At 42.8% G+C, this 18,984-nt stretch overlaps 1 protein-coding gene across 1 annotated transcript; it reads right to left on the bottom strand.

The window, feature by feature from the left end:
- Positions 1-27: 27 nt before the first annotated feature.
- sp1 (sp1 transcription factor) lies at positions 28-17,220 on the bottom strand. Its single transcript, XM_084317033.1, has 6 exons — positions 17,149-17,220; positions 16,411-16,484; positions 13,968-15,336; positions 6,295-6,433; positions 3,051-3,244; positions 28-2,861 (listed from the first exon to the last, which is right to left on the bottom strand). The coding sequence occupies exons 1-6, from the start codon at positions 17,153-17,155 to the stop codon at positions 2,557-2,559; spliced, it is 2,088 nt and encodes a 695-aa protein (XP_084173159.1). The 5' UTR covers positions 17,156-17,220; the 3' UTR covers positions 28-2,556.
- Positions 17,221-18,984: the final 1,764 nt, after the last annotated feature.

Below are 18,984 nucleotides of genomic sequence, written 5' to 3'. Positions count from 1 at the left end.
TCAATTAAAATTAGACCATTTTAATTGTATTCATACATTTTAATCCAGCTGTTGGCATTTGTAGAACTATACACATAAAACCAACTCCCTTAAAAAAAATGCTTAAGGGCACTTGTTTTCTGATGAACATACATGGGCAAAAGGGTTGAAAGGATGTTTAACAATGTTGTTGGATATAATACAAATTAGAAATACATACATTCTGAACTTAAAGCGGGAGTGGATAGTTTATAGTATAAAAGTTCAGAAAAAAAAACTGAATTTACTTGCAACTAGGGATGTCCGATATTATCTGCAGATATTGGCATAAAAATGTGATATTCTATAACCTTTATTTACCCAGGCAAGTAAGAACAAATTCTGATTTTATTTATTGTCAAGTATGCATAATGTTGTGTTAATTCCACAACAAGAGATATGTAATGTTAATTACCTGAAATTATTCCGTTCTTTGGGGGGGGGGGGGGGGACCCTGCATATATCGGTATCTGTAAAAATGCCAATATCGAGCATCCCTACTTGCAACAAATATTTTTTATTTAGACTTAAATGTTGTGCATCCAAGATTTGACATCAGTTTGCTTGACACCTTTCCAGTTAACCTTAGTTTTTGTTAAACACCTGCATCACAGGAAGTATTTAAAAAAAACTCATGACTTGGACAAAATATTCTTAGCAAAATTCTATAAAAAAGGGATTTGAACCTTTGGTATGAGCTTACATGTTTTTGCTGTCTGGATATGAAGACTAAATATCAGAAGTTGATATAACAAAAAAATTTAAGTAAAGTAGCCACAAAGAAATGTAATTTCAAAGTCATCTCAGACTGGCAGGCAATGTCAATAGCTTAGTTGATAAGTATAACACAGGGGGGAAAGTACTGGAAGAACTGGACTGTATAATATACATACATAGTTCTATAAGACAAGACTCAATAGTTTACAAGCAGAATCTACATTTATATAAAAGTGATAACATAAGTTTAAGATTGATTGTGTATGAGAGGCTCACACAACTAAAAAGGCAATCTCTTGCAACCATAAGTTGATCCTTCCTATGGTAAGTATTATGTAGCCTTAACACATTAGAAAAAATATATATACATAAAAAGATCTATCAAAGATTGTTTGTGCTATGATAAATGTATCAAAGCATGATGGCTTAAATGTGTACCTAATATATTGAATCATATATAAAAGGCAAAAAATAAAGAATTCAGGGTAACTTTCAAACCTACATCCCGTATTGATTAGTGCTTCTGGGCCTGAAGTCACTGGTCATCATGACCCAATATGTGTCAGTCCTCTCCCAACCCAGCCTTAAAATGAAAATCTGGGCTAGAAATTGTTATTCCCATTGTCATGGACAGTTTATTCACCATTTAATAAAATACAGTCCCCTTTACCAGGGCCCATACTCAAAGCTTACCAAAGTAGGAGTACTGATCTGGGGTCAGTGACCAGGAACACCGGTCTTCATGATCTTACTCAAATTAATTGACTGAAGTGGACTCTAGGTCAGGCTTTGTGAATAAGGACCCAGACAACCAAATACTGACTTAACTGTCCCAAGATCAGAAAGAACAACACCCTATTTCATGTGGGAATTCAATGTACAGGCCAATGTGGCCCGGTTAGACCTATGGAGTATTGGAAGCCCTTGCCTGATATAAACAGCCCATGCCAAGAGGGCAGAAAATACCCGAGATGAAAAGGGCCAATGTAGGGAAGTGGTCAGTCTCAGAGGCTATGACCTGGGGCTAGGACCTGGACCTGGAGGCTAGAACCTGGACCTAGGACTTAAAAAGCCACTTCACCAAAAAAGAAAAAAAAAAACACTGCACATAATCTCAGATATCCAAAAACTGCCAACACTAAAAATGTGTTTGAATATGGCCACTAGTGAGTCATTGGGGACATTGAATCCTTGTGTTGCTATTCTTTTAATCTACATAATTTCATCAAGCTGAAATTAACATAACAAGGATTCAATGTCCCCGATGACATCACTGGTGGCCATATCCAAAACTCATTTACTTTCAATAACTACCAATGGATGCGTTTGCGATTATGTGCAAAATAAATCAGCGTTTTTGGTGAAGTGCCCCTTCACGAGTAGTGTCTCCTCTCTACAAGAGGCTGGTGGAGAGAGCGACTTTAATGCAAGCCCGACAGGTAAAGAGTGCGCAGGTCTTTGTGTTCTATTGCAATCCCCATTTATGAACTATAAAAAGTCTGTCTGCAGCACAAGTGATGAATGTAGTGCCATCCATCTCCCTTCACAACAACGACGGCATGATTTCTCTTTCGAATAAATGGCTTGATTTCATTACCACTCATCACATCCACCCATGAATGCCATAGTCATCTATATATAAGGAAAGTGTCCATTTCCCCCGCCTCAAATGTTAGAAATAAAAACAGCCCTAGAGTCTACTGTGCTGTATGTATCAACACCTCTCCTGCCGGTAGCCCTTTGGGGTTGTGAGTCTGAAGTCAGACATGCCCTTCTTAACCCTCAATGTTCAATGCAATGTCCACTGTCCTTCTCCTCCACTCAGTAGCTGCTGCCATTCATTTGGTGAAGGTCCACTTGCATCACGTTGATTCCGCTGCTGGCTAACCGCGCTATGCTCTCAGCGGACAGGGTCTCCATGGTGACGAGGGTGTGCTGCTGGTCGTTTGCCGCGACTGCTCCGGCGCCGGCCTCCGTTCCCGCGGCGGGGGAGGCCGCGTCGCCCGGAATGGTGGTGCCCCCGACGCCCGCCGCTTTCTTGTTCAAGTGGGTCTTGATGTGCTTGGAGAGATGGTCGCTGCGCATGAAGCGCTTTGGACACTCTGGGCAGTGGAACCTCTTTTCACCTGGACAGAAAAGACAAACTACTATTAAACATGTGAAACACTTTTAGTAGAGACATAACAAGTACTTTTAGTAGAGACATAACAAGTACAGAGTACAGACAACTACTCCTTTCAATTGTGGTACTAAAAATAGAACTTGCATAAAACTCAAGTACAGATTAAGATTTTGACACGACATGGAAGACTGACCTGTGTGTGTCCTCTTGTGGCGCTGCAGCTCATCTGAGCGGGTGAAGCGTTTCCCACAGAAGGACCAGCTGCAGACGAAGGGCCGTTCTCCTGTGTGCCAGCGGAGGTGAGCCCTCAGGTGAGACGTCTTGCCGTAGATCTTGCCACAGCCGGGGATGTCACAGATATGCTGCTTCTTCTTACTTGGGTCATTCCTTTTGAAGAGGAGTTCATGAGGATTACGACACAAATTTTATTTACTATGTCTGGTCACTTAAGAACTAGTCTTGCTGTACTGTAGCTCTGTGCCAGTGCAGAAGAGGGGTCTGGCAGAACTTATCATTGCACACGAGGGAACACATGTATTCTAGTTTGTTTTTATTTCTATAACAGATCACAATCCTCTTAGACAGTGTTGAACCCAAAATGCAACTTGCACAATAGAATCAGTTGGGAACTAGGGATGCACGATAATTATCGGGCCGATATCAGCAATTATGACGTCATCCCGATAACGTTATTGATAGCTCCGATAATATATAATACATTTTTTGGTTAAAAGAAATCCGGTGTGGGTGGATTTGGATGAAGGGCGCTTGTTTTTATTATAGCCTCCTCCCGTTTTGCCAGTACTGTGGTACGATTGATAGCGTGTGGTTTAGGAACAAGGAGTTTTTCACAAATCCAGCGCTCCCTTTCTTGGCTGTGACGTAGTCACGTTACATTCGGAGGCAGACAGTCGATCTGCCAATTACGTCCCACCGCTTGCACCCACCTCTTCTTCTTACCACCAATCGGAAGCTCTCGTTAGTTTATTTACTTCCGGATTGTCAGCCATTATTCTACTCGGAGCTAACGTTAGTTCCCCGCCAGCCACATTGACAAGTACCAGCGCTTATACATTACTGGCAAATGTCTTGTTGCACTTGTGGCAACGAGCGTTGTCAGCATCGACTTTAGTAAAATAGACCCAGACTTTTGAACGTTTCGTTCTGTCCGCCATGATGAGAGCAGAGCTGTCTGTACTCGGCAGCACCTGTGTGTGTGAGTGTGTGTGAGCACAGCCCGCTCCTCGCGCAGGCAGAGACACCGAGGCAGGAGAGATATAGAAAACGGCCAACAAGATTAGTTTGCGACGTTTAAATTCCTCAAAAATTCCTCAGACCCATTGTGAATGGGTCTGAGCTCGAAAAGGGCAAATACCGCCGCCTATCGTTTCCCAGATGGTAATGCACATCATTGGATTGGAATGGGTGGCCATAGGGGTGGACGGTATAAACGGTATACGGTATAAATTTGCTCTACGGTATGGATTTTGACTATACCGTGTAACCGGTAGGGCAGCTCTAAAATAGCAATGACGTCATGTAACCACAGCGCGACTATTTCACTTGCATTTGCCCCTAAAAATAGATAGAATTAGTCATAGATAATAGATATGTGCGAACTGGAAAAAGTTATTTAGGAGGCTTCGCGCAGTGGGCGTGCCAGCCCCTACCGCACGCATGTAAACACGGGTCTAGTAGTCTAGTGGGACGAGACATGGGAGGACGGCGGCGTCACCCTGAGCTAACGTTAGCTTAGCTACCGTTACAAAATGACCCAGTCAACTATTCACTTTTAGTTTAATACATGATGAGGCATTGTCTAACCGAACGGTATCTAGTCGGCCAGCTACCGATAGCTCCTGACATCAACAAACGCTCCACAAAGTCTAGTAGAGACGTGTATGCTACCTGTTAGCTCACGTTAGCGCAAGTTAGTTCACCGTTCAAAACGAAATGTCCCATTGAACTAAATAATTCACTGAGGCGTTGTATTAACGTTATATATCCGGCTAGCAGTAGCTACAGATAGCTCCTGATATCAATGTCTTATAACACTGATTCGATGCGTATTCGAGCTGAGGGCTTGCTGAGCACAGTTAAGTAACGTTATGCCAATAGGGTCCAGGTGCAGCGCCGGTGAATCCTGGCCGTAGCTCTGCTCGAGGCTACTCGAGTATAGGTCCAGGTGCAGCTCCGGAGAATCCTGGCCGTAGCTGGAGGCTACTAGAGTACACACAGACAGTGGAGCTTGTTGCGTGGTGGCGATGTCTCGCAGATAATACAAGTACAAGTCTAATTATATAATATATATATTTTATAAAAAAAAATAAAAAATTATATAAAATAAAATAATTTTTTTTTAATCAAAAACGATGATACCGTGATGATATATACCGTTACCGTCTATGCTTCAAATTATACCGTGATATACATTTTAGACCATACCGTCCACCCCTAGGTGGCCATGTGCATCAGAAAAAAAGTCCGGCCCGGGGTTTTCCCATCTCTGGGAAGCAGTATCGTGTTACCAGATTGACTGAGGACCCTCAGAGCAGTGTCGATTATGTGTTTCGGACTATAATGTTGGATCAATAAACGCTATCAATATTTGGAATGGCGATCAGGGATTGGATTAATCTTTTTGCAGAACATCTGATGTGAGGTAAGGACTCTATTTTACCAGTATTGGGTTAATCAGATGTTTTTTTCTCAGCCATCGCAGCGTGTCTGTGTGCGTGTATGACGTTAGCACTGACCAGGTCATGGATAATAGATTTTTCAGCCCGCTTCTCTAGCGTGCATAAGTACACACTATCGATAATCTAGCGTTTATTTGAAAACTATTTATAAATCAGCCTAAAAATGTCGTGTTTTGTGTATTCCACTAATGAGCTATTATCGCGGAATTTCTCTGGAATTACTAGAACTCTCCAAAACTATACTCGTATTCAAAACGGTATAAAAACGGAAATGTACCAATGAAAAAACAATCCGTTTCGTACATGTTGACTGCAAGCAAGTCATTGATAAGCGAGGGGTGTTTTAGCCCCATAGCTATAATTTTAAGATATAGTTTAAGCCTTCGCAAATTTCCCCGACCTCCCATCGACTTCAGCGCTGGCACGGAACGGCCATATATGGTCAAAGGGGCGTGGCACTCAATGTGTTAAGAACAAATTCTTATTTACAAAGACGATCTGGCAAGCAGAAATACACCTCTTCAGGATAAGTTAAAAAACAAAATGTAACAAAAAGTTCAACTACATAAGAATAAAATTACAGGTCAGTTTCATCCAAACTACGTTCAAAAACAGCAACCAAAAAAAAAGATTTCTTCCAAGTAAATTAGAAACACACTAATCACAAACTGGCCATGGGAGGCAGTCATTATCATTGTACATAAGAGTTCGCTCTATCTGATGAGTTGAGTGACATACCGTCCTTCTCCGTCCTTGCAGAAGGGGCAGGTACAGGCTTCCCTCCGGTTGCGTCGCCCTTGGGGTGGCGGGCTCACGTCCTCATCAATGGGCGCACCTTCGTCCAAGCGGTCACCGCCTGTCTGCATCCCATGGTCTCCTGTGGCCAAGACAGGGGAAATGGGTTCTAGTGTGAAATCCTACATTCAGGAGGAACTTCCAGCTCGCAAGAAAACCTTTTCAAGTTAAGGTGCAACTAACAAAGTGCAAAAGAATGATCAAGAACACAACACAATCACATATGCTATATGTTGCATAATTACTTAAATACTTCTTATTCAAACACGAGTTATGAGAGATAATTGTGGTTAATGGCATTAGTTCCTATAGGCAGGAGTAAAGGTTTGTCCACTGCCAAGGAACAGCTGTGTCAAAGTAATTATGCTGTGCAAATTCATAGAATGTTGGATGGTTGATGTTCAGCACATGATTTTGTGACATAGATAACGGAGCAAATTATGTGCAGCCGCAACGACTCATAACCTGCACAAAAAAAAGGAAAGCAGACATTTAGCCAGATAACAACCCCCCTCCCCCCCATTTACTTCCTCACAAAATGTTAAGTGTTTGCCACAGATGGCCATGCGTAATCTTCTTAACCCATTTAGACCTAAAACGCATGCTAAGAATGCATTATATAGCCTGCAATAATACACACAAATGTGTTTCCCGGTTTCAAGGGGTTAAATGGGAGGGACCCATTTTATGCCTCTACATAAGACCCGGAAGACTTGATAAAGAGTAGAGTATGATGGGTGGGGTCAAGTTACACCCCTTCTATAACGATACAACAGTTAACCCCCATTACTATTAAAAGAGCTGATTAAATGCTAGGTCACCCAGGCAACACGGATGGAAATTCGTAGTTCAGAGCCAACTCTGGTGCAGTACTGAAATTGTGCCTGGCCCCTGTCAAATAACCAGAACTGAACTTGTTTAAACTCAATACACACAAGGAAACATTGAGAACCACTTTGTGGGCACAGACGCAATACGCATCACAAACACAAAGGCTTAACTGGTCAAACCAGTATAGTATGTAGCTGACACACAAAGTGGGAATCAGATCCAATTTAGAGATAAAAATAAAGGGTGCTCTGCATTTCAGGGCAAATGCTGTTCAAAGAGTACCAGCGTTATAGCCTACATATACCATGCAAATATTATTATGAACATACTGTCAACAGATATTTAGGGCCAGCATATTATAAATACAGTATAAGATGGTAATAATAACAACCTTAGGTCGGTAGGCCATCCTGTATATGGCCCTTCATTAGCCAATTTGATCACTATTATTCTGTCGCCTATTAACACATTGAGCGCCATAAGCTTCCCCCATCCTTCACTGTCTAGCGCCAGCTTTTCATGACCATTTTTCACGATCTTTGCGGACACTATTGTATATTATAGCTATGGAGACAATAGTATGGCTCATTTGACAGACACTATTTCTAGTCCAACATGTAAAAAAGATTTGTTTCTACACACTGTAGTTTATTACACGCTAAACATCGTCCATTTCCAAGATAATCCAGTCTTTTCCCATAGATTGCGAGATAAAACGCGTTATATGCAATAAGCCCAAACCGTTATATGTAATAAGCCCAAACCGTTCTGGTTGATCCCCTGAAACCCCAAATACTCCCAAATCAAAAAGGTATATACTAGGCCTGCCACGATAACACATTTTGCTGGGCGATTAATTGCCCCCGAAAATATCGCGATAAGCGATATTATTGCGACCGGTTAGAGAATTTTTTTGAGAAATTTATTTCCCAAAACTTTTATTTTGAAGCCCACCGCTCCGTCTTTTCCGGTGTTTAAGACTTTTATTTTGAAGCCCACCGACCGGACCGGAAGTATTGTTGTGATTATCCTAGCCGACAACTTGTCTCGTCCGGTTGTGTTTTTTAGTTTTAACGTTAGCTACTACAGGCTACTACGTTAGATGCAGCTACTACAGGCAATCAACGATGAGGAGGAAGCGTCAAAGCAGTATATAATAGAATAGCTGTGGTGCGTAGGCACTGCAGCACGACTCGAAAACGACCCGTTATAATAAATTAATTCATGTTTAACTTGTCCCCGTCTCCAGTCCTTTGACTAGCCCCACCCGTTCATTGTAAACAATGATGCATGTAATTGTATTAACGTTATTCTGTGTTATTCTAACGTTACACTACAAATAACGCTACTTGGTTAAAAGGAGCAACACTATTGAGAAATGTAGTTAAGCTATATGTGGCGTTGCTACTGCCCCACGGAGCTCCCGTGCTGTGTTCTGTAGTAACGCCAGCGGCCCCCCACACGGAGAGTGACTGACAAGGGGCACTGGTTCCGCCTCATTAAAACAAACGCGCAAATAGCAATTAATCGCGCCCGTCAAAATCATTGCATTCATTTTAATTATCGCGGCAATTAATCGATTTATTGCTTATCGCGGCAGGCCTAGTATATACCATGTCAGGGCTGTACGTTAACTTTTTTTGCACATAGCACTGGTGCTATAAAGGTTGATAGTTTTGTAGCACAGGCCAAAATCTTGTAGCACGAGTATAAAACATATCTAAAATCTCTAAAACCAACCACACGACGTAGTGCAGTTCATCACTTAAAGGTATGTGACTGGCAAAGGACATTTTCAGACAAACATTTTCTCTTTATTTGCCCATAATGGTAGATTGTAGGGATGCACCGAATGGGAAATTCTTGGCTGAAACCGATACCGAAAATAGGAAACAGTTGGCCGAAAACCGAATGCCGAAAATGATTAATATAAATATATATATAATGTGTGTTTTTTTTTCAGCTACCTGATTATGGCAAAAAAGACATGATTATGGCTAAACTTAACTTAAATAATATTAATAATCACTATTATGGGCCCATAAAACATTTATTCAGCACTTTTGAATGCATACATTAATTCCAGACTGACTGCTGAAAGATTGTACAATTTAAACATTTTCTCTTTGCATACAACAAAATGTGCATTAAAGTCAAGTGCATTTTCTTTTCTCTGTAGGATAACTACAACAAAGTGCATTCAGAACAAAGCCACAGTGCTTTAAAACGGCATAACGATCTGCATAAAGACACACACACACAGGACTGTTGTATTTACTACATCTCCCATGACTCTTAGCGGGGGATGACGTAGCTTACGAGAGACGAGTGAAAGAGGAATGGAAGCATTAGCTAGCTTACGGGCATATAGTAATAGCGAGGATATAAAGCATGTTAAAGACGCATTTATTGGATGCGTTGCTCGCGGTCGCGGAGTTTACATAGAAACAGCACGACTCCCAAGAGGAGTTAGTTATCACAGGCTGCAGAACGCAGGAAGAGCTAGGGCTGGGCGATAAAACGATAACGAAAAATATCGCGATAAATTATTTCCTCGAAATAAACATGAAACGTGATCGCAAAGTTTCGATATATTTTCCAAGTTTGGATATCAGGCTCAGCACACTCACTAACAACAACCAACAACAAGCTGCCGCTGCCCCCTGGTGGAATATAATAATCTATGCACTGGGGTCTTTAGAAGAAGGTGCACGGACTGATGACGACATCAACTCGAGACAAGACATTCAGTTTTGGTGGTTTGAAATCACGCGGCATAATCACAAGAGAAAACATTCATTCAGACTGTGTTGGAACAGTTGGATATAACAAAATGGATTTATATGGATTATGGACTTGGACACATTCATGGAGAATTCAAGCCGGGACCACAATGCTTCTCAAAGGGTTGGCTCGACATGCGACGGCTCTCCAACTCGTCTCGTAGTGACCGCAGCCAAACAAGTGAGTCTATTAATAGCCCGTCCGTCGGCGCCGGGCATAAGAAGTTAATTAAACTCGACAGAAATGTATATCGGCGATAATTATCGATATAGAGTTATATGAAAATAATTTTATCGCGATAACGTTTTTGGCCATATCGCCCAGCACTACAATTGAAATTATTCGTTTTTGCAGCTGTTGGCTAATTAGCTATTATGCTTTATAACAACACTGCAAACATCTTATACGTTTCAGACCCCGTTAGTCAGAGTATACACACTAGGGATGTGCATCTCCTCACTGAGGCCGATGCGATGCGCATCTCGATACGGTGCCAACGATACGATACATTAACGATACATTTGAAGCACCGGGCGATGCGATACGATTCACCCCGTTGAGATACGATTCGATACGATTTGATTCAACATAATGCGATTCGGGGCGATACGATGCGATTCAACACGATGCAAAATAATGATACAATTTTATGGTATGACAGAGGATTTGGTTGTATTCCTTATATGCAGCTTATATTATTAAAAATAAAATAATCTACTGTAAGACAATTTATATAAAAACTCTTGGGTGCCTAAGAAGAATTTTGCATAAACTGTCTTTTCTATCCACTTTAGCTAAAAACACACGAGAGAGAGAGCGTTAGCATGTTGATCAATTCTATTCATGTCTCCTCGACTTCCACTGTGTTGATAACTGTGACGCGGCTCTCGCCTTATGTAGTAGCGAAGCAATAGTATCTGCTGTGTGTGTGTGCAGTCACAGTGCACTGCTGACAAGTGGATGAGAGGAAATTATATGAATGCATCGGTTTTTGACCGATGCAAAGACGCTACAACAAGATGCATCGCAAGTTCAGCCTGACATTTTGCCGATGCGCACTTATTCCACCGGTGCACTCGCATCATGAACGTCATGCCGGCGCACCGATGCAAATCTATGAATCGTCACATCACTAATACACACAGACAGTGGAGCCGTTTGCAGATAGCGAGCATTTTGACTTGTTGCGTGGTGGCGATGTCTCGCAGATAATACAACTACAAGTATAATTATATAATATATATATTTTATTTAAAAAATTATCGGTATCGGCAGTGTATCGGCCGATATGGCTCATAGACGATCTGTGGCAAAAAACGTGATCGGGGCATCCCTAGTCTCCCATCATCTCTCCACATCGGACGTGGTTAAAATAGACTGATATCCGCCCCGTTCTTCTTGCAGAGCAAAATTAGTGGCTTAAATTTATTGAAAGGAAGTTCTTCTTTGGCGATGCAATAGGCCACATACATTTTCATCTTAACTTCAGAGTTTCGTTTCGATTGTTTGCTAGGAATTATGGGATTTGGTGTTGGCTGTATGGACTCTACGCAGACGGGGACACAGTCTTTAATCACACGATAGACTACAACTACCAAGTAGCGTAGCGTGGCCCAGGCCCATGGATTCACTTCACACGCAAAACAAATTTCACACACACAGGCTGTCAGGCTATCGCACGGGTGCTACGCAGTAAATTCATTCATCGCAGACAGATTTTTTCATAGCACGTGCAATATATATGTCGCACTGTACAGCCCTGCATGTACATATGTGCATTCACAAAATCATCAAAACTGTGATCGTGTTTGTCAAGCATGTTTTACGTCCGGTAAAATGCAAAACTGTGATCGTTACAGAAACATGTTTCAGGTTCGGTAAAATAGACATAGGGGGTCCTTACCTTAGCCAGAAGGTAATCAAAAAAGAATAATTCCAATGATCCCATCGGCGATCGCGATTACTCGTTTATATGTAATTACACGTGTTTATGGGACACTATAGGTTGAGGCGAGCAGGCAGGGAGCGAAATTAACTTTTTGACTCACCGGCCAGTGGCGGGTAGATGGGAAGAATCTACCCGCCAAGCATATTTCTTACCTACCAAATCTTTTTTGATAAAAATATATATATATATATATTTTATATATACAATTTTTTTTTAAATAAAATATATATTATATAATCATACTTGTAGTTGTATTATCTGCGAGACATCGCCACCACACAATAAGTCAAAATGCTCGCTATCTGCAAACAGCTCCACTGTCTGTGTGTATACTTGCCTCCAGCTCCAGCAAGGATTCTCCGGCCCTGCAGCTAGACCCTATATTCAGCTAGACCCTACATTCAGCATGCAAGGATTCTCCGGCGATGCAGCTGGACCCTATTGGTATAACGTTACGGTTCTTTTGTCAAATCACATTCAACATGCCCTCAGCTAGAATACGCATTCAATCAATGTTATAAGACATTGATATCAGGAGCTATCTGTAGCTACTGCTAGCCCGGTAGATAACGTTAAGACAATTTAGTTTACTGGGACAGATAGATCTAACGTGAGCTAGCTAACGTGAGCTAGCTAACGAGGGAACGGATGTATTATGCACTCGAGTCGACTATTGCTGGAGCATTTGTTGATATCAGCAGCTATCAGTAGCTAGCCAGCTAGATACCGTTAGACAATGCCTCGTCATGTATTAAACTAAAAGTGAATAGTTGACTGGGTCATTGTTTAAACAGTAACGGTAGCTCATGGAGGTCCGCTCTTCTAGACTAGAGCAGACTGCCTCTGTGTTGACACGAGCACTGCGAGCAGAAGCCCTTAGCCAATAGTATCCCGCTGCAGGGCTGGGCGGATATGACTCGTTGCCACGTTTTTTTTCAAAATAAGAGTATCATACGAACCTAATGTTGCTAACTGCCAGAGCCATCGATATTATGACTGGAGATGCGCTTGGGGCGGAAATGAGACCCGCACAGATTTTCAAAATAAGAGTATCGTTATGAACTTGATTGATTACACGCCACACGGCGGGCAGCCCTCTAAGTGTCAAGCGCCAAAGGTAAAAACTGAGCGCCCCTGGCGGGCGGCGGGCTTTAGTTTCGGTCCCTGCGAGCAGGTCTACTAGCGATTGCTTTGGAAGAGCTCCCCGCCCTCAGAGCAAGTCTCGATAGTCCGGTTCATTCATTGCCTCTCCTGACCCATTTCTTTCTCAGTTCAAAAGGTAGGCGATACTGCTACCTGGTGAGATTCGATCGGCATTGCAATTCCAATGTGGGCAAACGAGCCAGGGACACAGAATGATCCGGATGATGGTTTAGAACGGGGATCAGAGGAAAAAGATCAAAGGATCTAAAAACGTATTATTACGCTCAAGCGTTGACGGTGAAACACGTAATATTACGTGTTTGGCGCCCAATGAGTTAAGTAAGGCTGTAGACTACAGATCTGTCAATATGACACAGGTGTGTTGACTGTTGATCGTTTCTGGTACAAAAGCTATACTTAATCTTTTTGGTACTGCATTGCAACCTATAAAAAAAAAACACTTGTGAACTGTGTGGTGTTCTGGAGGAACGGGAACAAAATATATAAACGTACAAACCCTCTGAAAAACTAAAAAGGCTTGAAAGTTGAAATTTAATCTATATAAAAGCAAATGGAAATTGCAACGACTTTACCCATCTCATTAGCCTGTAGATGCAGTACACAATTACACTAGCCTTTCAGGTCCTAGGCCTCCATCTAAAACATTTATAAAACAGACCAAAAGCACTAGGCTATATATATATATATTATGTGCCAATGTAATTAAAGATTTTGACAAACACTAATTTGGCACCAAGATGCAAACTATATCAAAGACTTTATATATTTGTGATTGAGTAACCTAAAATAGGAGTGAGCTTCTGACCACCTTTATTTTTATATAATAAAACATTTTTAAAAAGTACAATTATGCACTGCCTCCCAGTCTCCTTCGATTCTACTGACTGACCTGCAGAGTTGGCGATGGTGATTGGGACCCCTTGCAGTTGGTGCATCTGCAGCCCCGAGTTGCTGAGTGTGTTGAGGTTGATGGTTTGGAGTCCTGGGATCTGCACCGTGTTAACAGCCATCCCTCCAATGGCAGCTCCGGTAGCGCCCTGAGCCTGGCTTAGCTGGGACAGAGACTGCACTGGGGCCAGAGTGATCTGAGTTCCCGCCGGGCTCTGGAGCTGGATGGTCTGAAATGTCACTTGACCATTGGGACCCACGGTGCGCAAGAGGATGGGACCCGTGTTGGGCATGATCTGAAGGTTCTGGAGCCCTTCCTGTGTGAGCGTTGGCGCAGCGAATACCTGACCCCCTGCAGCACCAGCCTGTATGGTCTGGAGGGATGCCCCACTTTGGATAATTTGCTGGGGCTGGATGAGGATCTGCTGTGGCTGATGGTGGCCATCTCTGTTGTCTGGCTGAATAGCAATGCCCCCTGTGCTCTGCTGGAAGCCACTCGTCACAATTCCATTGGTGTTCTGAGCCATTCCGTAAGATGTGGTGGTTTGGGTGGTGCTAGTGGTTCCACCGGTGAGGTACCCACCAATGACAGACTGCTGCTGTATATGCTGCTGACCAGATCCTGTATCCCCTCCTCCACTACCATCCCCTCCTGTAGCACCAGTTCCAGCACTCACAGGTAGTAGAGTGATATTGCCGTTTAGGGACAGTGGCATGTTTGCCAGAAACTGAGGCTGGTTTTGCAACACACCATTACCTAAGCCTAGATTCTGTATGGGGATGGCTCCCTGTATAAGACCGGGCATGGTTATGATGTTCCCCGCTCCACCCGCTCTGTTGGTGGTGATGATCTGCTGGCCATTAGGCGAGGAGACTATCTGGAACTGCTGCACTCCTCCGGAAGGGTCTTGCTGAGCCTGGGTAAACTGCAGCTGCTGGCCGTCCATGGTATGGAACTGGGGAATCACCTGATACTGAATGTTAGACATCACACTTGATAAGGCGGTGAGCACCTGCTGACCTTGCAGCGTCGGAGTCTGAGTTACAACATACTGTTGTGGCTGGTGCTGCTGTCCCTGAGTGCCTCCAATGGCCGCAGACAGCACATGTCTGTTCTTCCCCATGTCCACTGCTGACATCACCGCCAACGAGTCGGTGGACATGGTGGTGGTGCCTGAGGAAGTCTGGATGCTGACTGGTATCACCTGCCAGCCGTTGGCAGTGGAGGTCAAAATGCCTTGGTCCAATTCCAGCTGTTTCTGGTTTACCTGCTGTTGTTGCTGGTCAGTGGGTGAATCATTCTCTCCTGGAGTATCGATCCGACTGCAGGTGGCTGCTAACAGAGCGAGAGGCGATGGTTGCTGGGAGTCCTGGAAAAAGGTAAAGAAAAGGAGAAAATGGGTAAATATGAATAGAAATTAAAATGCAAAGAAATGTAGACATTGCAATTTTGACAATTCTAACACTTTTGATCTGCTGTTAACAGCTAGGTGTAACAACAGGTGTAGGTTACATGGGCTAGTGGTTCTCAAAGTGGGGTCCGCCCTCCTCCCCAGGGTTCCTAGAGAGGGTTCCAGGGGGTCCTCAGAAAAATGGGTAATAGCTTAATTCCACTAAAATTGTATTCACAATAAGTTAGCCCAACGAGAGAATGCATAAGGAGGACAGGTTTCACTCTCTCAAAACTAAATAAAAATCGTAAGACTTAAGAGCCAGGAAGTGATTTTATATTCCTTTTGGACCAGGAAAATGTATGAAAACAAAACGTAAGCAATGTTTTATTCTTTTACAAAGCAAATATATGTAGTTTCCAGGGTGAAATATTATATTCAATAATATAAAAACTGGCCATTTAATTGGCTAAATGTCTAGCAAACAGTGTTATATTACATTACAGTTACCCATCTGCTATTATAACAGCTACAGTTGCTTTATCTCTCTCTCAGACCAGACTGCTGATCAGGGAGTGGGCTGGAATGAGAGAATAGAGGGGGTGGGGTGGGGGTTGCAGAGTGGGAGAAAGGGTGGGACCACATTTTTCGAGAGCAGCGGCGGGCTCGGCTTCCCCTCCCCCAATCCACCCATCTCCCTCCCACACTTTATCTTGCCCTATAAACTGACTCAGTCCTCCGAAGCCACCCCCTCCAAGGACAGCCGAATGGGCCGAGCGAGAAGCACATGAAGTGCGGGGCTTGACGGGAACACCCCGTGTGGGCGACTTCACCTGCCCATTCCCCACCCAGTGACATGTGCGCTTGGAAATCAACAAAACACAGACCTAATGCCTTCACATGGCAAGCAGCGAACCATTTCACATGTACGCAGTATATACGATTCGCAGTGTATATCGGACTAAGAGGGTTGGTGTCATGTTAGATGGATAAATAGAAATCGAACGTCAAATGATCTGGTAAAGTCCAGCTAAAGGTGCCTGGCTAACATACTTGTGTATTCGTATTTCGCTTTTGATTGAAGCCTCCGCCGCTCTCCATAGCGGCCATTTCATCTTGCTGCTGGTCTGCGGGAGAAGAGTGAGAGGATGGTGATACTCACACTGAACAAACACAGCTAGCTAATGTGGCAACTGCATACATCATCATTAGCGACATAAACGCGAAGAAATCCACAGAATTCCTCCAGGTGACAAGCCAAATAGACAATTATGAGGAAACAATCGAATATTTGTAGATGCCAAGCTATATAGTAAGGAAATCCAAGCAACAGTTATACTGCTAAAGGCCAGTTCACGTTTGCTAGAAAGTATGTTGCCCCAGCTAGCTCACGTTAGCTAGCTGTATCAAGTAATGCCTTTAATTTGGGCTCACGTTAGTGTTAATATACGTAAAATGTCATAAACTGTTTTAACTAAATGCTCGTAAAGTAAGTGATTAGCTAACGTTCGCTATTAAGAAACGGCTCGAGTTCTCATTAGCAGCTCATGTTAACGTTATTGGAATTGAGCTAAAGTTACGTTAGCTAGTTGGCTAAATATCGTTAGCCAGCTGCCGGACAAGTAAGTTTTAAATTGGTTGAGAAGGAAGTAAAAAAAACAACAACAACGTACAACATTATATTTGCTGCGATTTAAACATTTGTAAATGCCATGCCTCAATTGTATTTACAATCGCCAAACCACAGCTTCATTCACTGCCACAATCTAGTAAAGAAAAAAGTTCACTTACTGCTCATGATTTCAAGACGGGAGGAGTTTCTCGAGCTCCTTTTCGGGTTGACAACTTTTCACAACGTCACACAAACTTGATGATCTTCGCTATGAAGGAGACCAGAGAGGTGCGCTTGTTTTGCAAACCTGTGTAGCCCACTCGGTTGGTAGTCGAGAGTGCTCCTGGCTGGGACGAACATCAAACAGCCAAGTTGCTGCATTTAGCTGCTAACGTTAGAAGATTCTATTTTCAATTCATACCTTCTGCTGCCTTTTGATCGTGATAGCAGTTATGTGAGTGTAAGTTAGGCGTCATATAGCTAAATCGATATCTAACGTTACTACATCACTAGCTAAATCGACTATAAGTAACGCTAGCTAGAACACACGCTTAATAATACAGTGGGTGTACTTGAATTAAACTTTTTAGGGTAAACATACATAATCGTACTTGGCAATAGCGATGAATGTGAAATATCTTGAGATTAAAAACCAGCGAACCCCTTAAAATTCTGCCCTTGAGTGACCGTTACGTCAGTCCAATGGGGATTGTTATTGTTGTTAATGCGCAATAATTGACCAATGTGATTTGACCAGGGGCGGTGATATGGGCGGAGTCAAGTAAAGGTAGGTTGTATCGCTTAGCCTGATTGACATGACGTTGACTAGAGTCGTTTTCTGTTGGAAAATTCGCGCCATTAGTAAACAACATACTGTCATGTAAACAACTAACTTACACTTCGAAAATACCATCTCCAATACCCATTATAGTCCAATTAATGTAAGTGTATTAAACAATGTATCAATATTAGGGGGAGGGTAGAAAGGCAAATCGAGTTGAACTTTTGGTTCCGTGGCCACTCCCTGGTGGCGTGCAGAGGGTTGGGATTGTGAAACAGCGAGGGGGTTGGGGAGGGTGGGGACTGGGGAGACATGGAGGTGCACTGGCTGAGTGGCTGTGGCAGCGATGGGAGGAGAGAATCGTTCGCGAGTAGGAGGGATTTTCTTTTCAGATGTGAAGCGAGCGGCACATGTGTGGATGGATGTAAACATGTCCCTTTGGATGGAGGGTGGAGTCCCCAAGCCAAGCCACAAAGGCTACCACCACCCACCAAAATATGTAGAGTAGGCTATCAAGTGAATGAAGCAGGCAAGCAGCATACAAAGTTGTGTTCTTGACTTTTATATAGACGTTTAATTTCCCTCAGTTGTCTGGAAATTACCTAAATAAATATCTAGGTGAAAATTGTGTGGTAGCTTGTGAGTATCCTACTCTATCACTGGGGGGTGGGGGCATGCTAGGACATGCTAAGACATTATTTTCAAGGAGAAACTTTGTCACAGGAGTTGGTCGTGGGGGTAGGAGGGATCTTTGGGGATGGAGGTTTATGTCAACTAAAAGGACATACAAGTGTTCTAAATCAGTGGTTCTTGAAGTGGGGTCCAGGGTTTTGATTGATTGATTGAAAACTTTATTAACAGATTGCAGAATGGGTACAATACAGTACAGCTCAATACATACAATTGTTAAGGGGATGCAGACCAGAGAAAGACTTTCGTCTTGTTTACATCAGGGTCAAAAATGGGGGACCCCGACAACACAAGTAATAGTTTGATTTAATTAATATTCTATTCACCAGTGACTAGACATTTTCACAAGAGAATGTATAAGAATGAATGACTATTCTGATCATAGTTTTCGCTCTCCACAGTTATCTCCCCACCTACATACATTGTAATGTAGACTAATGGAATTCTGGACTAAATCACACCTACAACAACAAATATCTTCTCAGATGGGAGTCACTGGGGCAAAATCTTATAAAAAGGGTAAACTGACCTGACCTATATGGGT

The sequence above is a fragment of the Notolepis coatsorum genome (assembly GCF_963971535.1).
Source record: "Notolepis coatsorum genome assembly, chromosome: 6".
Classification (NCBI taxonomy): domain Eukaryota; kingdom Metazoa; phylum Chordata; class Actinopteri; order Aulopiformes; family Paralepididae; genus Notolepis; species Notolepis coatsorum.
This window is presented reverse-complemented; position numbering and strand designations above follow the sequence as displayed.